Raw genomic sequence first — 24267 nt, 5'->3', positions numbered from 1 at the left:
CATGTGTCTGCTCAAACGGCCAGAAACAGACTCCATGAGGGTGATATGAGGGCCCGACGTCCACAGGTGGGGGTTGTGCTTACAGCCCAACACCGTGCAGGACGTTTGGCATTTGCCAGAGAACACCAAGATTGGCAAATTCACAACTGGCGCCCTGTGCTCTTCACAGATGAAAGCAGGTTCACACTGAGCACATGTGACAGACGTGACAGAGTCTGGAGACGCCGTGGAGAACATTCTGCTGCCTGCAACATCCTCCAGCATGACCGGTTTGGCATTGGGTCAGTAATGGTGTGGGGTGGCATTTCTTTGGAGGGCCACACAGCCCTCCATGTGCTCGCCAGAAGTAGCCTGACTGCCATTAGGTACCGAGATGAGATCCTCAGACCCCTTGTGAGACCATATGCTGGTGCGGTTGGCCCTTGGTTCCTCCTAATGCAAGACAATGCTAGACCTCATGTGGCTGGAGTGTGTCAGCAGTTCCTGCAAGACGAAGGCATTGATGCTATGGACTGGCCCACCCGTTCCCCAGACCTGAATCCAATTGAGCACATCTGGGACATCATGTCTCGCTCTATCCACCAACATCACGTTGCACCACAGACTGTCCAGAGGTTGGCAGATGCTTTAGTCCAGGTCTGGGAGGAGATCCCTTAGGAGACCGTCCGTCACCTCATCAGGAGCATGCACAGGCGTTGTAGGGAGGTCATACAGGCACGTGGAGGCCACACACACTACTGAGCCTCATTTTGACTTGTTTTAAGTACATTACATCAAAGTTGGATCAGCATGTAGTGTGTTTTTCCACTTTAATTTTGAGTGTGACTCCAAATCCAGACCTCCATGGGTTGAAAAATTTGATTTCCATTTTTTCATTTTTGTGTGATTTTGTTGTCAGCACATTCAACTATGTAAAGAACAAAGTATTTCAGAAGAATATTTCATTAACTCGGATCTATAATGTGTTATTTTTGTGTTCCCTTTATTTTTTTGAGCAGTGTATATATATATATATATATATATATATTGACACAGTGAGAGGTCTGGTTCTGGGAAAACAGGTATTTTCCTCCCAGCATGTGCTGCTGGGCTGATTTACAGCCAGGTGAGGTTGAATACCGGACCGGATTTTAATGCCCCCCCAGGTTTTGGCAGCACCTGGCTGTCCTTAAATAGGCAGCTGGGCTCAGAAGCCATGTCTCTGTGTTGGGATCTGGGAGCCTTGTGTCTGGATGAAAGCTTGCTACCTGTTTGGCTTGAAAACAGGCTGGTTGTCACCGCCAGTTCTGTGAGAAGGTCTGACAGACGTCCTTCTCTACCTCTTGCATGATGTTCTTTGTTTTGGTTTCACTTTCTCATCTCATTTCCTTCTCCCAGGTGTCACCTATTTAGACTAATCCTCTTTCCTTTATATCCCCTCCCATACTGCCTCACTTTGCGGTTTATACTACTTCCTGGATTGAAGTGTTCACTGCTGGAGGCTTCTGCTGCTGCTTATTCAGATAAGTCCTTTCATGTATTGTGTTTCCTTGCTGGCTTGATTCTAGGTGACCCTGACTCCCTCCGTATGAAGTTCAGGGAGCCGGTGGTCGTGTCCCCTCACTATTATAGGATTTTCAGGTGTCACACAGTCTAAGGTACGTGGACATACAATCGTCTACCTCTGAGACCCTTGTATGTGCTTATGTCAAAAACCACCCTGATATAGTTTACTTTGCCCTCAAGCTTGCCCTCAGTCTAGATGGTGGATTATGTGTTTCCTGGTTGCCATCTCACTTCCTGTTCCTGTTCCTTTTTAAACTGGCCAGACCTTCCTGTCTTTGCTAGAGTATTGTGTTTGGCTTTTTAGTCCACAATCCTCTTGCTGAAACTCACTCCTCCGTGTGTTCTGTGCTCTAGCGGTTCTCCCTGCTACCTCCTGTTGCCGACCCGGACTGTCCTTGGACCTTCGTACCTACTTGCCGCCTGACCTGACCTTCTGCTCGTCTACCTTTCCTGCCAGCTTGCCGCCTGCCCTGACTTCTGCTGATCCTGACCTCGGTTCTCGTCTACAGACTCTGCCTCATCTGTGCGGGGCACAACAACGTGGGTTCTGCTACATCCGTACTATATATACTCTGCTCCCAAGTCCTGGCCATCGGATTCCAGTTCTGTTGCACCAGTATCGTGACAGAGGCCAGACCTTCCTGTCTTTGCTAGAGTATTGTGTTTGGCTTTTTAGTCCGCAATCCTCTTGCTGGAACTCACTCCTCCGTGTGTTCTGTGCTCTAGCGGTTCTCCCTGCTACCTCCTGTTGCCGACCCGGACTGTCCTTGGACCTTCGTACCTGCTTGCCGCCTGACCTGACCTTCTGCTCGTCTATCTTTCCTGCCAGCTTGCCGCCTGCCCTGACTTTTGCTAATCCTGACCTCGGTTCTCGTCTACAGACTCTGCCTCATTTGTGCGGTGCACAACAACGTGGGTACTGCTACATCCGTACTATATATACTCTGCTCCCAAGTCCTGGCCATCGGATTCCAGTTCTGTTGCACCAGTATCGTGACAGCTTAGCAGTCAGGGTGAGCTCTTAGGGTTTTATAGGGGTCACCTATATGCACCTTAGTTTGGGATCAAGCCAGTCGGACGTTTATTCATAACTTCCAGCTATCTGCAACATCATCCGTGAGATTATAAACCGCCATTACCATCTTAAGCATGGATCCGGTTTCAGCCTTGATTGACCGCATGCAAGGTCTTTCACTGGAGGTAGCAGATCTCCGTAAAACTGTGTATCAGTTTCAGGTGACCGGTTCTGCTTGCGTTCATGGAGTTTGTCCTGAGCCTAAGATCTCGCTTCCGGATACGTTTTCTGGGGGTAGTGAGAATTTTGTTCACTTTAGAGAGGCTTGCAAACTCCATTTTCGCCTACTTCCCCATTCCTCTGGTGAGGAGCAGAGGGTGGGGATCATCATCTCGCTGCTCAGGGATAACGCTCAGTCTTGGGGCTTTTTCACTGCCGGTGGGGGCACGGCCCCTCCGATCGGTGGATTAATTTTTTGTAGCCCTGGGGCAGATATATGATGACCCGGATCGTATTGCTCTGGCTGAATTTAAATTGCGTCTTTTATGCCAGGGTAAACAGTCCGCAGAGATATATTATTCTGAATTTCGGAGATGGGCAGCTGATACTGGTTGGAACAATGCTGCACTCCGAAGTCAATTTTGCCATGCTCTTTCGGAGGGATTGAAAGATGCATTCGCTTTTCATGAGAGACCTGCCTCGTTGGAGTCTGCCATGTCTCTAGCTGTTCGTATTGACAGGCGTCTTAGAGAGAAAGAGGAGAGACCACTCCTTCCTGTCATATTCAGCCCAAGGACAGTGGGGCTGTCTCATTCAGTACGCAGGGGTCTCAGTCTCTCTCAATCCCCTCTGAGCAGGAGGCCATGCAGCTGGGTTTGCTTGCCTCTGATAGTAGAGAATTCAGCTCTCAGAGGAGGGTTTGTTTCTGTTGTGGGGGTATAAATCATTTAGCTAATGTTTGCCCCTCTAGGAGATTCATGGAGTTTTCTGAGGGTAATAAAAAAGAAACAAAAAGAAAAAAAAACTCTAAAAACTTTCCATTTGCTACTATTGGCAAGGTTGATGCGGAAATTGAAGGTTTGCCGTTTGCTTGTAGTTCCCGCTTTCTCCTACCTGCCAGGGTGGCGCTAGACAGCAAGAACATTGTTTGCGAGATTTTTGTAGATAGTGGAGCAGCTGTTTATATCATTGATAATCAATTTGCTATAACGCATGGTTTCCAGGTATGCACTTTGGAAAAGGATATACCTGTTTTTGCTATCGATTCCGCTCCACTTTCTCAAAGATCGTTAAAGGGCATAGTTCACAATATCCGTTTGACTGTGGGTGATGCTCATGTTGAGGATATGTCATGTTTCGTCCTAAGCGGATTACCTACTCCTCTAGTGTTGGGGCTACCCTGGCTCACTAAATATAACCCCACCATTGATTGGCAAGCAAGGCTGATAAATGGTTGGAGTGACTTTTGCAGAGAGAATTGCCTCACGGCGTCTCTTTCAGAGGTTTTTACCAAGACTGTACCGTCTTTTCTCTCTGAATTTTCGGATGTGTTTTCCGAGAGTGGTGTCCAGGAGCTGCCCCCTCACCGGGAGAACGATTGCCCTATTAATCTCATCCCAGGCGCCAAGCTGCCAAAATCACGTTTATACAATCTCTCCCAACCTGAAATCAGATTGTTAGGGATAAAGTTTTTTCTAAGTTGGATTTAAGAGGGGCATACAACACAGGGTCAGGGAAGGGGACGAATGGAAGACCGCCTTCAATACCCCTGAGGGTCATTTCGAGAATTTGGTTATGCCCTTTGGTTTGATGAATGCTCCGGCCGTCTTCCAACATTTTGTGAACAGCATTTTTTATAATTTAATGGGGAAATTTGTACTGGTGTATCTAGATGACATTTATATTTTTTCTCCTGATTTCAAAACTCATAGGGACCACCTACGTCAGGTCTTGCTCATTCTGCGGGAGAATAAATTGTACGCTAAACTGGAAAAATGTGTGTTTGCAGTTCCAGAGATTCAATTTCTTGGTTTTCTTCTCTCCGCTTCTGGTTTTCGCATTGACCCTGAGAAGGTCCGCGCTGTGCTTGATTGGGAGCTTCCTGAGAATCAGAAGGCGCTGATGCGGTTTTTGGGTTTTGCCAATTATTACAGAAAGTTCTTTTTGAGTTATTCCTCTGTTGTTAAGCCACTCACTGATATGACTAAAAAGGGGGTAGATTTTTCCTCCTGGTCGGTAGATGCGCTTAAGGCCTTTTCTAGTATCAAAGAGAGTTTTTCTTCCGCTCCCATTTTGGTACAACCTGATGTCTCTCTACCTTTTATTGTTGAGGTGGACGCTTCTGAGGTAGGTGTGGATGCGGTCTTATCTCAGGGTCCCTCTCCTGCCAAATGGCGACCGTGTGCCTTTTTCTCAAGGAAACTCTCCTCCGCAGAGCGAAATTGCGATGTGGGAGATAGGGAGTTGTTGGCCATCAAATTAGCTTTTGAGGAATGCACCATTGGCTAGAGGGAGCCAGACACCCTATTACCGTGTTTACCGACCATAAGAATCTGGCCTACTTGGAATCAGCCAAGCGTCTGAACCCGAGACAGGCCAGATGGTCTTTGTTCTTTTTTAGGTTTAATTTTGTTGTCATGTTCCGCTCTGGGGTTAAAAATGTGAAGGCGGATGCCCTGTCACGTTGTTTTCCGGGAGGGGGGAACTTTGAAGACCCGGGTCCCATTTTGGCTGAAGGGGTGGTCGTCTCTGCTCTTTATCCTGATTTGGAGGCAGAGGTTCAGGCAGCCCAGGCAGAGGCTCCTGATCTTTGTCCTCCTGGGAGGTTGTTTGTGCCTCTCGCTTTACGACACAAGGTTTTTAAGGAGCACCACGATACTGTCCTTGCTGGGCACCCGGGGAGTAGAGCCACAGTAGATCTCATTGCTCGGAGATTCTGGTGGCCGGCTCTTCGTAAGACGGTTGAGGGTTTTGTGGCAGCCTGCGAGACCTGCGCTCGTGCCAAGGACCCTCATTCACAGCCATCGGGTTCTCTCCTCCCGTTACCCATTCCTTCCCGTCCTTGGACGCATCTGTCCATGGACTTCATTACGGACCTGCCTCGTTCCTCGGGGAAGACTGTGATTCTGGTGGTAGTGGACCGTTTTGGCAAAATTGCGCATTTCATTCCCTTTCCTGGGTTACCCAATGCTAAGACGTTGGCGCAAGTATTTGTTGATCACATTGTTAAATTGCATGGCATTCCTTCAGACATTGTTTCTAATAGGGGCACGCAATTTGTTTCCAGATTCTGGAAGGCCTTCTGTTCTCGCTTGGGGATTCAGTTGTCATTTTCTTCTGCTTTTCACCAGCAGTCGAATGGTCAGACCGAACGCGTCAATCAGAATCTGGAGACATATCTGCGCTGTTTTGTGGCGGAGAATCAGGAGGATTGGTATTCTTTTTTGTCCCTTGCTGAGTTTGCTTTAAATAACCGTCGCCAGGAGTCCTCTGATAAGTCACCATTTTTTGGTGCATATGGGTTTCATCCACAGGTTGGGACATTCTCTGGAGAGGGGTCTTCTGGTTTACCTGATGTGGAGAGATTTTCCTCGTCTTTGTCATTTATTTGGCAAAAGATTCAGGGTAATCTGAAGAGGATGAGTGAGAGATATAAGCGTGTGGCGGATAAGAGACGTGTGTCTGGTCCGGACCTGAATGTGGGTGATCTGGTGTGGTTGTCTACAAAGAATATCAAACTGAAGGTTCCCTCCTGGCTGTTGGGTCCTAAGTTTATTGGGCCTTACAAGATCTTGTCCGTCATCAATCCCGTTGCTTTCCGTCTTGATCTTCCTCAGACATGGAAGATCCATAATGTTTTTCACACGTCCCTATTAAAACCTTATGTCCAACCCACTGTACCCTCCTCTTTGCCTCCTCCTCCAATTTTTGTTGATGGTAATCTTGAATTCCAGGTCTCTAGGATTGTGGATTCTCGCATTATCCACGGTTCTCTCCAATACCTTGTTCATCGGGAGGGTTATGGTCCTGAGGAGAGGATGTGGGTCCCAGTTGACGGACATTAAGGCCACTCGTCTCATCAAGGCTTTCCATAGGTCTGATCCTGAGAAGGTGGGTTCTGAGTGTCCGGAGTCCACCCATAGAGGGAGGGGTACTGTCACCGCCAGTTCTGTAAGAAGGTCTGACAGACGTCCTTCTCTACCTCTTGCATGATGTTCTTTGTTTTGGTTTCACTTTCTCATCTCATTTCCTTCTCCCAGGTGTCACCTATTTAGACTAATCCTCTTTCCTTTATATTCCCTCCCATACTGCCTCACTTTGCGGTTTATACTACTTCCTTGATTGAAGTGTTCACTGCTGGAGGCTTCTGCTGCTGCTTGTTCAGATAAGTCCTTCCATGTATTGTGTTTTCTTGCTGGCTTGATTCTAGGTGGTCGTGTCCCCTCACTATTATAGGGTTTTCAGGTGTCACACAGTCTAAGGTACATGGGCATACAATCGTCTACCTCTGAGATCCTTGTATGTGCTTAGCAGTCAGGGTGAGATCTTAGGGTTTTATAGGGGTCACCTATATGCACCTTAGTTTGGTATCAAGCCAGTCGGACGTTTATTCATAACTTCCAGCTATCTGCAACATCATCCGTGACACTGGTGCTGCTATGCTCAAGGACTCTTTGAGTCAGAATTGCCGCATGGTGTGAATTACCACCAACATCGCAAGGTGACTTTTTGCTTGTTTATGACTGCTTGTTTTGTCACTTGCCTAAAGTGTGAATAAAACACTGAACTGTTTGACCCAAAGAACTTGTTGTTGCCTCTATACTGCGTCTGCTAATCCTGTCTACCAGAGCGAGACCCTACAATATATATATGGTGAAATGAGGGAGTCACCATTGCTGTTGTTGCATCCAAGCTCAGGACCAGGCAGGGGCAAAGCAGCAACAGTGAGGCTGACCGTAAAAATGATTGGAGCTTGGGTGCAACTAGAGCAATGGTAAAGCCCTCATTGCACCAAAGGCCTAATTAGCGTATTAGAAAAAAGTATCATAATTCACAAACGGAGCTTCGGATCAACAAAAGAAAAACAGAATTTTAATCAGGTGAAGCTCAGATATGTGTCTATGCGAACTGTTGACAGATTCCCTTTAAAGGGATTATCCCATGAAAATTATTATTGTGCAATGAAAAGAACATCTCATATGAAGTATTATTGCAATATACAAGCAATAAAAATATTTTTCTGTTTTTTACATTTGCCTCTATGGTAGCACCCTCTGCTGTCTATTCTTCTGGTCCACCTTCTTCAGCATTAGGGGATGGACTGACATGCCCAGTAGCTTCTCTGCTTCCCTCCCCTCAATGCTGTTATAGTGATCTCATAGTAAAGCAGGGAAAGAGGCTAAGAAACCTTTTTATTCATTCACCGACATATCTAAGTTCATAGAAATACAGTATATAGCTTTACCTCATTCTGTGCTGCTCTATGGTATTAATGACCTTCTTTCAATTTGGACCCACCTACAACATTGGGGTCATTAAAAATTTTTCCAGGGCCACTTTTAAGTTCCAGTCCGCCCCTGCTACCATGGGTCAGTTGTCAATCATACAGAGACTATTCCAAGAGGTAGCGGTCTGGTGGTTCACCTGCAGCGAATTCCAGATCTGTGTACAAGAGTTAAAGGACGAAATGCAGAGGACTGCCAGGATATTGCCCTTAGGAGTAGCCATAGGTCAAATCTGTAGGTTGACACAGCAGTTCCACATCTACTGCCATAATAGTTGCAAGCTGCAAAAATGACCACAGCCTTACTTGCAATCTGGCAAGTACCCTGTGTGCATCCTGTATTTGCCCCCCTACCAGCATTGCTTCATTTTACAGCATGCTACAAATCTCTGGAAAATTCTCTGTCTGTCTCATGAAAAAAAAACATCCATGTGCATGAGACCTACATGCTTTCTCATATAAAGAAGTTACCATTAGGATGTGAGCTGAATTACACTAAATAAATACAACTCTCAATAAACATGATTTGAAACGCAGAGTATAAGAAATGAAAGAAGGGTGTGGTGCTTTAGCCCCTATTAAATATAGTAATATTTTATTTGAAAAGACAAAAAATTTACAAATCGTTACAACCTGGAAGTGTCCTTCAGACGCGTTGACTATGGAACACCATAAATAATAGAAGATCAGCCTACAGGTTGTGATGTTCCAATTAACCTCCACGTCCTGACTTTCTGCGTTTTCAAAAGTGAACACATCTCCAATGCATCCTGTCCCTTCTGTGACACAAAACAAAATCTATTGCCAACACAACAACCCAGCAAGTCTGCTTCTTTCTACAGCTCGGCTAAACCGCACATTGCTACCTCAGCCACAATGACTTGCCACTCTCTTTGTAGAAGGATTCAATTGGAATGTGTGGGTTCTCCTTGCGGTAGCTCTTCCCACAAGAAGCAGCGGGTAGCCGCTCGATAGAAGAATAATGTATAGCTTTCTGCTGCGTCCTAGCGTTCTCTTTTCATTTAACATTCTTTGCAGAAGAGAACTGTAACAATTAAGGTGTTCGCTTCGGAGAGGCTGTGTGGGTGTTTGTCATTCGCTGTTGAATTGTGCCAGTACATTAGCTAATCAAATGGTAACAAATTAGCATGTACCAGGAAGGGACATTAATCCCTGCACAGCGGGCATATGTTAACCCTTTAAATTAAGAATTCTCTATGTGTATGGACTATATTTATATATATATATATATATATAAAAAAGAAAATGTTAACTATAAAATTGGGAATATATTGTGAGTGGTTTGTTTGCCCTTTTGCCCTTTGGGAACCCTCGCCTCTCCTCGTGTGTAGTGGGTGGTTTATTTAGGATGAATATTTTTTATATTCATGGTGATCTTATCTTTCTTTTATAGATGATATATTGAAGATTGATGAGAGGATGAGGAATATGAATTATGAATACACTTCCCAGATATTTTTGCTACTACAGTGCCAACTATTTGCTTTATGATCTGCTGCAGTTCCCGGGTTGTACTAAAAATATATGTTATAATATTTCTCTTATCACCTGTTTTCTTTACAATACACAGAGGAGACCCCCCATGGGCTATTTTTTGGCGTGGTAGATTCATGAGGTGGACGCATGGCAGTTGCCCCATGAATATGGGAACATCTGTATGGTCTGTTCCTCAGTTTGGGAGGGGTGTGTGTCCCAGATGGTATGCACTCCCGTGTCTCTTTGGATCCCTTTCGCCATAGACCCTTATTTGGACTCTACGAGTCTATGTATCTGTACAGGTGTTAGTTTATTCAACCAGCGATCAAAATGGCATAGCGTGCTACCGTTAATCATATTGCGCCAGAATACTTTTGCTGTTGGCATCTTCCAATATGGCCACCGTAACTTCGGAACGCTTGTGCGCATGCTCCAATAGCCGCATCATGTAGCGGCGCCATGGCAACTAAGGGCGGATCCCGGGCATGCGCAGTGGTGATCTTCACACGCCGAGTTTGTCACGGTATGTGCACTGAGTCACTGTACATATGGTTGGTGTATCTCTAATCCTCCCCCGCCTTTATTTAACATAATATGATTATTGCACACGTCACTTTATTTTTACATATGTTATGAATTAGTTTTAATCTTCAATTATATGAAATATTGCTCTTTTTTATACTATTAGGCATTCTGGCTATTTTCACTTTTTTATGAGGATCTGCAGTCACGTTTGTTTCTATTATGTTCAGTGTTTTTATTTCACTGTAAAAATTTCATTTCACTGGGTATGAATTTTCTTTTTATTTATTGAATAATTAATTAATAATCATGTATGTGATTGACTATGATATATAAAATGAGCACTTTGTCCTTAAATTTAGCTTGGGAAAGGCTCTATTGTTGAGCTGAAATGTCGCTGTACCACATGGGTGAATAAAAGTTATTCCATTTTTATTTTTTGGAGTGCTGCCCTTTTCTCTCTCTCTCTCTCTCTCTCTCTCTCTCTCTCTCTCTCTCTCTCTCTCTCTCTCTCTCTCTCTCTCTCTCTCTCTCTCTCTCTCTCTCTCTCTCTCTCTCTCTCTCTCTCTCTATATATATATATATATATATATATATATATATATATATACATACAGTAGTCCTAACATCCACAAAACCTGTGATAATGTATACCTACAAGTAGTGCTGCCATTACAGTGGTGTGTTGGGAGGCAGTGACAACACCCGCCCTACCAGCAGTATTATTGCGGTCAGTGAATTTACATTGTGTAATGTTATGTATTCCATGTGTATTTTGTCCCTACGGAGGATGGACATTGGATATATTTGAGTCAATTGTGCGCTTATTCCTTTAGGCTCCTTTCACACAAGAGTATTTGCAGTCTGTATATGGGGCATATTTTGTGTACGAGAATATGCTGCTAATGTTAGTGAATAGGCCTATTCACAAATGATTTCCGTCAGAATTTGAAATCGGCAGCATGTCCTAGTTTTGGGTATATTTTGCTTCCAAATCTGCCCTTTATAGTCTATGCAGAAAGGAAGGAATATGCATGTAAACCCGGATGAATTACAGAAGCAATCTTGATGACAATCTTGATGATATAGCATCCGAAATCCGGGCGTATTTCGGATCCAGACTACGGATGGATTTCTAATATGCTCATGTGAATGAGGCCTATTAGGCATGTGCTACACGGCGACACTGGTCGCGGCCAGGATCACTGAGACGCGGTGATCCCATAGACATGAATAGGATTGCCACAGCAGTCGCAAGAAATCCAGCCTTGTTGGATTTCTTGCGACTGCTAAGGCGATCCTATTCATTTCTATGGGATCACCGCTGCTCAGCGATCCTGGCCGCGACAGGTGTTGCGCGTCCAGTGTCGCCGTCTAGCCCTTGCCTTAGGAATAAAGTTTGATTTGATATTATTCAGTTCGTGTATTAAACCTGTGTTTTATTATAATGCCCATGTACCTTTAAAGGGGTTGGCCACTTTCTTGCTACTTGTGACCAATGTGTATGTATGATAGCCTTTGTTGATATTCTGTGCCGTTTGCTATATTTAATAAGCTATGCCCCCTTAAGATGGCTGCTGATGGAGGGTCATATGACCAGGCAAATCACCTCCATGCGATGTCTCCTGCAATTCAATGAGCCTCTGGGAAAGAGGTATGTAAATGAGCTCTTGCCGCGGTGCGGTTCACTGTGACAGTTGTGGCCGTGTAGGCTGGCTGCATGTCCTCTCGCGTTCCGGCTGCAGGCTGACTCCTGTGTATGCTGGTTGCTTAGGGCTGCGTTGGCCTGTGTGAACTGTTGCCTGTGAATGTGTGCATTCCCTGTGTCTGCATCTCTGTGGTTCCTGTCACCGATGCCGTGCAGGCTGGCTGCATGCGCTTTGTGTACTGGCTGTGGGTGTTGCCATGTATGCTGGTTCTGCTATGCGCTCTTGCTGTGTCCTCGTGTGTGAACAGGGTCTGAGCTTGGATGCATTTCTGTTTGTATCACTGTGCGGTTATGTCACTCCTTGTTGCTGTGTAGGCTGGCTGCCTGTACCTCGTACTGGCTACAGTTTATCCTGTGTATGCTGGTTGTAGTTTGGGCGTGCTGGCTGCAGCATTCTGTGACTGGTGTGAACTGACACTTGTGATTGCATGTCTTGTGCTTCTGGTACTCCTGGTTCTGGTGGGATTAACATTCCCTGATCTGTTCCTGGGCATGGTTTATCAGGTGCCCTCAATATCGCAGCTATTTCTACCTGTGAGCTGTGGGGCTTGTGGTCAGTCTGTTCCTGTGCCTTGCTGGGTGTAGCCCCTTGCTGCTGACCCAGGGGGTTTTGCCATCTGCCCTTCTGTGTGGTGTCGCCTGGTAAAGCTTTTGATGTTGTTGATGTTATATGCTTGTCCATGCCTTGCCTGATCTTCTGTACCTGTTCTGTGTCTGGATCCTCTCTGTTCCATGTTTAGCCTGGCAGTGCTTTAACTGCATCTGATAGCTTGGCAGTGCCTTCTGCTTCGGTTCCAGTCTGTTCTATGTCTTTCATGCAGTGCCTTACTGCTTCTTATTCAGTCTGTTCCATGTCTTGCCTGCAGTGCCTTACTGTTCCTGTGTATGTCCTGCCTTCGTGAGAGGTCTCCTGGGTTCTCCGCAGGGAGGATCTATAGGCTGTGTGCAGCTCTGCCTGAGACCGCCATGCTTCCATTCTGCTTGGCGTCCAGGCATCTGCTTCTGTGCTGGTTCCCGTTTATCTTGTCTGTTCCATGTAGTGTGTTTGTTTGGGTTCCAGTCCTGTTTTCTGTGGTTCTTTGCTGGTAGCAGCCAAGTGTACCGGGACCTTCCTGGAGGTGCGACCAGTGAGCCCTTGGCCTAGTTCATCCCCACCACCAGGGGCTCTGTGAAGAATGGGGCTCACTGGCGCTTCACCCTCTAGGTTTTGCCTCTGGTCTGCCGGTGCACTTGGTTCTCTGGTTCTACCACTATTGCCTAACCTGCATATTTGTACTGTTATGTTCTTTTATTACATGTGTAATAATGTTCTCTGTTAGTCCCTGGTCTTTTATGTGCCTGTGTCCTGTTTGCCTTGGGCACCCGGTACGTGACAGCTCTCTTTCCCCCCAAAAAAATAATCTGAGCCTCTAATGCCACCAGATGTAAGGTAGCTTTTCTACCTTTTAAGCATTTTAGGTCTTTGTCAGGATCCAAGAGGGTACTATTTCACCTTGTGGAGAGTGCCTAGTAGGCATAAGGATTCTTATAGGCCATGTTCTCTCAGGTTTGCACTGATGAGAGGCAATCACCCTGAAAAAGCTGTCTGTAGATGAAGTACGGCAGAACGTAATATGTAGTCAGCACATCGGTTCCCATGAGGTGTGGTGAACATGGGCCGGTGAATCCAATATTCTGTTCTACTGTAGATGAGGTACTGGCTTAGCTATAATCCTAACTTATGTCCCAAGGCCTGTTTAAAAGGTGGAACATTGATTTAGAGGATAGCCACCATATATCTTGTGGCATTAGAGGCATAGCTGTCTTTTTGGAAAAACTGCTTACTTGCATACAATAGTGGTTTTCCACATATAATGGAGTATAGTGGGTGGCTAATAAAAGGGAGTCTCCTAGCAGCTAAAAACTCGCAGTGATGTAACTAGGAGGTGGAAATGCACTAGGAGGACTCATATAAGGAGTTGTCTTCCACCGACTAGTGAGTGATATCTGACAAGTGACACTCTAGTTGTGCCTGTTTGTGGCATCAACCCCTCAGTCCAGGAGTGTGAATCGGCTGAGGGAGTGATAAGTAGGCCTCAGAGATAGGGGTCAGGTAAAGTATCATCCAGGAAGAGAAGTGCAAAAGCCAACAAGCCAAGAGAGAGAGAAGTGCAGAGAGGTCGCAGCACTGGGCGAAAGTAGCTGGACCCGACTGAACTTGTATGAATTCAGCAGACCCAGCAGTGCACTAGTCTAAGAGACGTATCTGTGGAAAGCTGCCATCAGCAGCTTCTGTAACCTTAATGTTGTATTATAAGAACTGTGCCCTTTACTTGTGGAGTGAACTCTAGCCATTGTGCCTTTAAATCTCTGCAGGAAAGGCTGTTTATGTTTGATTGCTACTGTCTGATTATTGCCAATGCCTTAGCCGTTTCTCAACTACACCTGCTGTGTGGGAAACATCCTCAAATGTGAAAGTATAAATCTAAGGTGTCCGGGCCAATGTCTCATTTTTATATTCACTGTCTTTTTGTATTAAATTTTCTGTTGAACCCTGGCAAAAAATAATGTTTTTTGCCTACCGTTTGTGCCTAATTACAAGGACGTAGCCTAGAAGTAAGCCTCAGCTGGATTCTTTATACATGCCTCATCAGTGGAGTTAAAGCTGTCTGATAGATATCAGGTGAAGTTGATCAATATAGAAAACCATAGCCATATTGTCTTATGAGCCTAACAAATATGAAAACTAAAACTCACAAGTAGCTAGAAGCAGATAGAGGGCTCCCAGAATATTGAAGATTTTGTTTTATCCTTGTTACTCATTTATTAGCGAAGATAGATGTCAGATGGGAGTTCTTGACCTGAACTCTATAGAATGGACAACCAATTCATAAGAGAAGCAGCTCTCTCTCTGGCAGATCTGGCCTGTCCATACATTACATGGATGTCCATTCATTTTAATGGCGGCCATGGAAAGTTGTATGACGTACCATCCACTGGACAATAACAGCTAAACTAGGCTAGAGAAGGTGGTTTCCAATAATGTTAGCTACATGGGAAGATTGGCCATAGACCTTACAGGAAAATTTCCCGGTGGGCTGATGCCCAGGGGGCCACCCACGACCTTCTCTCTGCCGCTGGCAGGGTACATAATAAGCTCTCAGCGGTAATTAATGCTGTGAGAATCAGGTATTCATGTACCCAGCCAGCAACCTCTGATGCCCACCTGAATTTATCTGCTCTGGCCCACATCTCACCTCCTAAGCTCCCTGCTCCATATTTTAATCAGAGAAAACTGGAGAAGGAGGACAGAAAATGGCATCTATTGATGGCCACAACAGAGGGACAGAATTTAGGGCAGTATATGGTACTGCACTGTGGTATAAGATTCTGCTGGGATGGTATTTTGTGCTATGGTATTGCTGATCCAGCCAACTTGTGTTGCCCCGACATCTGATAATTTGGACTTGATTACAACATTGGGCCACATTTTTTTTTTTTTCAGGGACACTTTTGGTTCCCAGTCTGCCCCTGGTTGGCTAGAACATGTCGTGCCTGTAGGTGCATATCATTAGTACAGTGTTTTTTGTGTTCTAAAGTCTTAGGCGGGTTAGCAAATGTTTTTCAGTGATCCACCTTGCTATGGCATCAAAACCCAAAAATGGATTTACCTGAGATTACATCATGCAACACACTACAATTTTTTAGCATAAGACTTTAGACAGAACTAGAGAATAAGCGATAAATGCCATAGGGTTCAAAAGATGGAGATGTAAGATAGGTAACACACAGATACTCCAAACTAGGTACCTGCTTAATTGGCAAAGATCGACCAATACCACTGACTTCACCTCGACTGTCAAAGCTTCTCTTCTCCATGTCACTTCCTCTTCGGTTCTGAAATAAACAGGATATTCAACTGTAATTCTTTTCCTTGGCCCAACATGACAAACAAGGATAGACAGCAAAGTATCAGTGCACAGGATTGCACTGGAGTCCATTCATTAAGGCTACATGCACACAACCGTATGCATTTTGCGGTCCACAAATTATGGATCCGCAAAATACGGATGCTGTGAATGTTGCATCAGCATTTTTTGCAGGCCCATTGACTTCATTGGGTCTGTGGTCTGCATTTTACGTCCAAGTATAGGAAATGTTCTATTCCCTAGTGGAACGGGCATACGGATGCTGTAAGCACACAGATCATCCATTTGCTTTCTGTATTGGTATGTCTGTCCGCAACAAGATAGAATATGGCTGCAAAATGCAGACCACAGACCTCTTGAAGTAAAAAAAAATATTTGGACGGCACACACCGGATGTGGGCGGCACACACCGGATCCGTATTTTGCAGATCCATGGTTTCCAGGAGGCTTTAGGACTAGTTTTTAGTTCAGCAGTGATTGATATGACAAGGCTACTTTTCAATCACCTTGCACAGTGTATTCAATATGCCCACTAGAGCAGTAGAGCTGAACCCTTACCTATCAGGAGACACATTATTCATATGCTCCTGAACAGACCAGACAGCAGTAGCTTTTAAAAAACATGTTGTGGTAAAAAAATATGAGCATTTCCCATTTCATGTTTCAGAGAAGCAAAGATCATAATGCTGCTACGTTGCATTTATAAGAATATTTTTTATATCTTTTGACAATTATTTTGCCTCCACAGACTTAGGGGGTCATTTAATAAGACCAGCGTTTTAGACTCCTGGTACCCCGCCGATCAGCTGTTTGAGAAGACTGCAGCACCGCCTCCACACAGCTTACCAAGCACAGCTTCGTCCATTGGATAGCAGCTGTTTTTGGTATGGCAGTTCAGCCCCATTCACTTGAATGGGACTGAGCTGCGCCTACATCGTGTGGCCGATGAATGTGACGGCACTGTCCTAGGAAGAGGCCACAGGGCTCACCGAAGCGCTGCGGCCTCTTCAAACAACTGGGAGTCGGATTCCCACCTATCAGATACTGATGGCCAATCCTGAGGATAGGTCATCAGTATGAAACACTCGGAAAACACATTTAAGTTTTATTCTGCTAGGCACTGCAGAGAGCACTTCACAGTGGATCTCCACCTCTCTGGGCACTTCGATGGAGCAGAACCTGGCAGTTCAGTTTCATATCCTGAAATTGGTGGATGGCACCTCTTCCTTTTATTTAGGAATCAAAGCCCAGAGGGGTATATTTGGGGGATCCTGCTTTTCAGGACACACTCTGTCCTACGTCAGTGCATCAGTCTACAGCACATTAGTGTGAGTGCTATAGTCCTTTACCCCACCATTCTCGGTTACCCATTAACACCAGCACTGCACTGCACACATAGATTGTAAGCTCTTGCAAGCAGGGCCCTGACTCCTAGTGTTTCAGTTGCATATTATCGAGTTATTTTTGTTTTGTATATGAACCCTATGAACTTGTAAAGCGCTGCGGAATATTGTGGCGCTATATAAATAAATTTTATTATTATTTATTATTATTATGTATTGAGTTGTTTAGTCTTATTGTTTTCTGTGCAAGATTTGAGATTTTATGAGCAGTACCACTCCAGACTGCAGCATGTTAAAACACAACTTTTAGCATTCTGATGTTGGCTAGTTATTGCAATATAGTAATTACACTACATACATAATGGAAACGGTTGGACTTTGCATGCAGCATGGATGCAAGGCCTAAACTGTATATATAGATCTTTTGCATGTACCATATGGATATAGTTAGAAGTGGGGTTCAAATTTTTAACTACAGGTTGCTTACTTTGCCAACTTACTTTGTGCACGCAGCAAAATAAGTGAAAATGTAATTATTTACTATATTCCTTATGCACAAATAAATCAGAAGTCAGAAGAAAACATTTCTATCTACAGACTTACAGGTGACATCTCCTCTGATTGTAGATAGTCCCTTCTTTTTTCTTCTCCATTTGCCCCAGACCTTCATGATAACTTCTCCTGGACATAACTCATCTCTGTTGAGTTTGCCACAGACATCTTTGGCTCTTCACTATGCTCCTTGAATATATTTATACCATATACTGTACTGTACCCCTGAATATAATTATACCCCTCTGTCTGACTCCAACAACCTAATCTACTGAACAAGGGTGAACTGGCTGGATCCTGCCCCTGGATATTGGTGACTGCACAGACAAGTGGAATAAAAATGTAATTACATGGGAGTAACAGAGCAGTGAGGACTCCACAGCAAAGGTAAAATAAGGCTATTGATTCACACTATCCCACTTCTATCCTGGGTCATAGGTGCCACTTCTGATCCCCTGTGCCATTACTCTTTACCCCTTAATTTTTGCTGGGATTATAGTAAAGCAGGTTACATAGCCTATAGAAAAGAGAGGTAGGAATAGTCTGAGCTGTTATTAGTGTCACTTACTGGGAAAAGGCTTGTGCGACGTTTAGCTCCACGGTGGAGAGACCCTGGGGTGCTGATTCCAATTGACACTTCACTACGAAGCTCTCTGTGGCTAATATTCGGAGTAGAAGGTAAGGAGGATGAGTAGTCATTTCCCGGTCCTCCATTACTGGTCTGCAAACAAAGCAAATATGTGTTATGTCAAATACACTGACAAGAGCATAGCCTTCTATTTTCAGAGCTCACAAAGTCCAGGCCTTGACATGTCTAGTTAGCAGCCGGAAGAATTCAACACACTATTTCAAGAGATCTGAAATCATTTGAATATTCTCATCATCAAAGAGGACAGCATGTACTTCCTTCTTTACCTGTACTGATAATGGAAGGGAGGCTCCAGAGTGACTTGGTGAACTGGGTAATGATTTGCATGATAGTAGCTGTTGCTGCCGCTTTAGAGCTAGTACCTTCTGGGCAACTGAAAAAGAACAAGGAAATAAAAATATAAGACAATATACACTGCTCAAAAAAATAAAGGGAACACAAAAATAACACATCCTAGATCTGAGTTAATTAAATATTCTTCTTAAATACTTTGTTCTTTACATAGTTGAATGTGCTGACAACAAAATCACACAAAAATTAAAAAATGGAAATCAAAATGGAGGTCTGGATTTGGAGTCACACTCAAAATTAAAGTGGAAAAACACACTACAGGCTGATCCAACTTTGATGTAATGTCCTTAAAACAAGTCAAAATGAGGCTCAGTAGTGTGTGTGGCCTCCACGTGCCTGTATGACCTCCCTACAACGCCTGTGCATGCTCCTGAGGGATCTCCTCCCAGACCTGGACTAAAGCATCTGCCAACTCCTGGACAGTCTGTGGTGCAACGTGACGTTGGTGGATAGAGCGAGACATGATGTCCCAGATGTGCTCAATTGGATTCAGGTCTGGGGAACGGGCGGGCCAGTCCATAGCATCAATGCCTTCGTCTTGCAGGAACTGCTGACACACTCCAGCCACATGAGGTCTAGCATTGTCTTGCATTAGGAGGAACCCAGGGCCAACCGCACCAGCATATGGTCTCACAAGGGGTCTGAGGATCTCATCTCGGTACCTAATGGCAGTCAGGCTACCTCTGGCGAGCACATGGAGGGCTGTGCGGCCCTCCAAAGAAATGCCACCCCACACCATTACTGACCCAATGCCAAACCGGTCATGCTGGAGGATGTTGCAGGCAGCAGAACGTTCTCCACGGCGTCTCCAGACTCTGTCACATCTGTCACATGTGCTCAGTGTGAACCTGCTTTCATCTGTGAAGAGCACAGGGCGCCAGTGGCGAATTTGCCAATCTTGGTGTTCTCTGGCAAATGCCAAACGTCCTGCACGGTGTTGGGCTGTAAGCACAACCCCCACCTGTGGACGTCGGGCCCTCATATCACCCTCATGGAGTCTGTTTCTGACCGTTTGAGCAGACACATGCACATTTGTGGCCTGCTGGAGGTCATTTTGCAGGGCTCTGGCAGTGCTCCTCCTGTTCCTCCTTGCACAAAGGCGGAGGAAGCGGTCCTGCTGCTGGGTTGTTGCCCTCCTACGGCCTCCTCTATGTCTCCTGATGTACTGGCCTGTCTCCTGGTAGCGCCTCCATGCTCTGGACACTATGCTGACAGACACAGCAAACCTTCTTGCCACAGCTCGCATTGATGTGCCATCCTGGATAAGCTGCACTACCTGAGCCACTTGTGTGGGTTGTAGACTCCGTCTCATGCTACCACTAGAGTGAAAGCACCGGCAGCATTCAAAAGTGACCAAAACATCAGCCAGGAAGCATGGGAACTGAGAAGGGGTCTGTGGTCACCACCTGCAGAACCACTCCTTTATTGGGGGTGTCTTGCTAATTGCCTATAATTTCCACCTGTTGTCTATCCCATTTGCACAACAGCATGTGAAATTGATTGTCACTCAGTGTTGCTTCCTAAGTGGACAGTTTGATTTCACAGAAGTGTGATTGACTTGGAGTTACATTGTGTTGTTTAAGTGTTCCCTTTATTTTTTTGAGCAGTGTAGTTAACATTAAGCTATGTTCACATTGTTCTTTTGGTCCGGAACAGCTCCAGACATACAGTATATGTTAAATGAATAACAGGTGCCTTACATTGGCATCTGTCACCCATAGGCTACATATAATTGCATCCCTTTAACATATGTCATGAGCTTTTCAATAGCTTTTATGACTTATCTATTAAAAGAATGCCATTATAGCCTATGGGTGATGGATGCCACTGTTAGACATCAGCTCATTGCATAAGGCTCATGACATATACATAAATGCCTGTGACGGATGCCGTACAGTTGCATCTGTCATCCATAGGCTGCTTGCCAAAAAAAAACAAAAAACGTATATATGTACATTATTTACTGGACTCCATGTGATGAAATAGTGTGATACAATGTTGTTTCAGCCTTAAAGGGCTTCTGTCACCCCCAAAACGCATTTTTCATTTTTGGGCTTGTTAAAATCCTTGTTGAACGACTATTCCCTATATAGGGCTCTTACCTTGGTCTGTGGCTTTGTTTCATAAAAAAATCGATCTTTTAAAATATGCAAATGACTTCACTACCAGCAAGTAGGGCGTCTCCTGGCTGGTAGCCGCCGCATCCTCCTTTTAAAAAAATGTTCCTTCCTCCTGTTGATTGACAGGGCCAGCGAGCGCTCTCCTCCTCCGGCTGGCCCTGTCAGCATTTCAAATCCCGCACCTGTCTTCATTCGGCGCAGGCGCTCTGAGAGAAGGATGCTCGCCTCCTCAGCACTCCCTCAGTGCGCCTGCGCCAATGACATCACCGAAAGAGAAGACGTCATCAGTGCAGGCGCACTGAGGGAGTGCTGAGGGGGCAAGCATCCTTCTCTCAGAGCGCCTGCGCCGAATGAAGACAGGCGCGGGATTTGAAATGCTGACAGGGCCAGCCGGAGGAGGAGAGCGCTCGCTGGCCCTGTCAATCAACAGGAGGAGGGGGCGTTTTTTTAAAAGGTGGATGCGGCGGCTACCAGCAAGTAGACGCCCTACTTGCTGGTAGTGAAGTCATTTGCATATTTTAAAAGATCGATTTTTAATGAAACAAAGCCACAGATCAAGGTAAGAGCCATATATAGGGTATAGTCGTTCAATAAGGATTTTAACAAGCCCAAAAATGAAAAATGTGTTTTGGGGGTGACAGAAGCCCTTTAAAAGGATTGTCTGAGATAATTAAAACTATCTTACGAGCCCTGCAATAGATTAAAATAAAAAATCATCTTATACTCCTCCCTTCCGCCAGAACTGTTCTCTGAAAGGTTGGTCTGGTCATCCTACCACTGCTTGTTAACAGACTGCAGTGGGGAAGCAATGGTATACAGTCTAATGCCGAGGACAGTGATTGGCTGCAGTGGTGACGTTCTGTACACCTGCACATCACGGTTTCGATTGCATGCACAGTCACGGAAAGTCAACACTGCAGCCAATCACGGTTCTCATCATTAGACTGCTGAGGAAAGTGATTGACTACAGAGATCGTGTGCTGTATACCAGCTCATCCCCACTGTAGTTTGTAAACAAGTGGTGGCAGGAGGGCCGGCCAGCACTGCAGAGAATGGCTGTGGAGAAAACGGTGAGTATTTTTTTATTTTAAGCTATTGCAGGGACTGTCCAAGATTTTTTATTATCTCAGGCAACCTCTTTAACAATCTTTGCAGACTTCATATAAGGCCACACTTTGTTAGGTCCAAAATTCTCTTGTACTGAGTAATTTCTTTTGTTTTAAATAATCTTTTTATTGAATGCAACATAATATATTTCTAAAGTGGTGGGAAGCTGGAGTATTGTGTTTCCCATCCAGAGCTCCAAATCTTCTATATAAACCACCATTAAAATAAACCATGCTGTTACTTAAGATAATAATTAACTAATGTATTTTTGTATTTTGATATTTAAACAAATTAAGATAAATAATAAACTTACATATATTGTATATATTGAGATCAATCCAATGAGTTCTCCCGACCAGCTGCTGCAGGCTGCCAGCTGTAGATGAGCAAATCTATTCACACTAGTCGGATTCGTTACAAATTTCCAAAAAATTGGGATTCGTCTTGCACCAATCACTCAAACTAGCAGCCTCCATTTTACAGATCAGAAGACAGAGAAAAAGGATCACATTCACATGACTAGGCGATGTCTTGCACAGCCAATCAAGAGGGACAATAAGTGTGAGTGACTGATGGCTCAGAGGAAGAGTCATAACCACTATGGAACAACTCAAATTTTCCATACTGTACTACTGATGCTGTGCTGCCGCAGCTACTACTGCCCCTACTGCTGCAGCTACTACTACCCTTACTGTTGCTACTACTAGCCCTAAACAGCTGCACATTTCCTTAATTTTATCCTTCATGTTCCATACTGTTCTGCTGCTGCTACTACTACCCCTACACAAACACACATTGCCTGCAGTGTACATAATGCTTCATACTGTGCTGCTGCTGCTACTATTTCCCATATACAACAACACATCTCCTGCCTTGTCCATTATGCTTCCTTCTGTACTGCTGATGCTACTACTTCCCATACAAAACCACACATCTTCTGCCTTGTCCATAATGCTTCACACCGTACTGCTGCTGCTACCACTACCACCCCTACACAGCTGGACATCTCCTGCCTTGTCTATTATGTTGCATACTGTACTGCTGCCTCTACCTCTTCCCATACACAACCACACATCTGCCTTATCCATTATGTTCCATACTGTACTGCTGCTTCTGATATTACTACTTCTCATTCATAACTGCACATCTTCTGTCTTGTCCATAATGCTTCATACGATTCTGCTGCTGCTACTACTACCACCCCTACATAGCTGCACATCTCCTTCCTTGTCCATTACGTTCCATACTGTACTGCTGCCGCTACAAATTCCCATTAGAGATTAGCGAATTTCCAAAAAATTTGATTCGGCTGGTTCACCGAATTCTCCGGAAAAATTTGGTTCGATCCGAATTTATTTGTGGTGAATAGCATTAAAAAACAAGTATTTTCTGGCTGCAGAGAGCCTTTATAGTGGTGTAGAACACTGTGCCTTGTAGTAACACGCATAGGCAGTCTGCTGTGGTAGTGAAACAATACTGTAAGTCAGTATGACATGTAGATGACAGGCGTCGCTCTTAGAATCACTGAACACTTCACTTATTTCGGCAGTTAACTGACCAAATAACTCAAAATAGTGGCCCAGTCATGAAGTGGGGAGGGTGGGAACAGCAGGAGTCCACAGAGTGGCGCTATGACATAGTGGTGAGGTGGAAGCAGCATGAGGAGACCACAGAGTGGCCTAATGACAGAGTCTGGAGGTGGCAGCAGCATCAGGATGCGGTCACAGAGTGGCACAATGACAGTGTGGAGGTGGCAGCAGCATCACGAGGCCACAGAGTGGCACAATGACAGAGTGTGAAAGTGGAGGCAGCAGCATCAGGAGGAGGCCACAGGGTGGCACAAAGTGGCAAGGTGACATAGTGTGGAGGTGGCAGCAGCATCAGGAGACCAGAGAGTGGCAAGGTGACATAGTGCGGAGGTGGCAGCAGCATCAGGAGACCACAGAGCGACAAGTTGACAGTGTGGAGGTGGCAGCAGCATCAGGAGACCACAGAGTGGCAAGGTGACATAGTGTGGAGGTGGTAGCATCATCAGGAGACCACAGAGTGACCCGGTGAAAGAGTGGGGAGGTGGATGGCAATACTAGTACCAGCTGAAGATGGTGGGTGAAATAAGGAGCACTTGGCATCAGATGTGTGGCATCAGGCAGGTGGAAGCATCAGAATAGTAGCTGAGGCAGATAGCCAGAAGAAACCGGTCTCTTTTGTCAAAGTGTTGGTGTGGCACCATGGATGATCTAGTCTGATGCATCAGGCATTGGTGGGTAGAAATCCTGGCTGATCCATGCCTGATTCATCTTGACAAAGGTCAGTCTCTCCACATTTTGGGTGGACAGGCGAGTTCTTCTTGAGGTAACTATGGCCCTCGCCGCACTAAACACCCGCTCTGATGCCACACTACTGGCTGGGCAGGACAGATTTTCCAGGACAAACTCTGCCAGTTGCGA

The 24267-nt window shown here is 45.1% G+C and overlaps 1 protein-coding gene across 1 annotated transcript in view; it reads right to left on the bottom strand.

Moving 5' to 3' along the window:
* AGAP2 (ArfGAP with GTPase domain, ankyrin repeat and PH domain 2) overlaps positions 1-24267 on the bottom strand; it is a 366570-nt gene that overhangs the window by 51023 nt on the left and 291280 nt on the right. The window contains exons 7-9 of the mRNA XM_040425945.1: positions 18509-18615; positions 18162-18314; positions 15580-15666 (exon numbers count right to left, since the gene is read on the bottom strand). Of these exons, the coding sequence (XP_040281879.1) occupies positions 15580-15666; positions 18162-18314; positions 18509-18615 (347 nt within the window). The remainder of the gene's footprint in view (positions 1-15579; positions 15667-18161; positions 18315-18508; positions 18616-24267) is intronic.

This window comes from Bufo bufo, chromosome 3 (assembly GCF_905171765.1).
Source record: "Bufo bufo chromosome 3, aBufBuf1.1, whole genome shotgun sequence".
In the NCBI taxonomy this organism is placed as follows: domain Eukaryota; kingdom Metazoa; phylum Chordata; class Amphibia; order Anura; family Bufonidae; genus Bufo; species Bufo bufo.
Note: the sequence above shows the minus strand (reverse complement) of the source record. Positions and strands in the feature narration are given on the sequence as shown.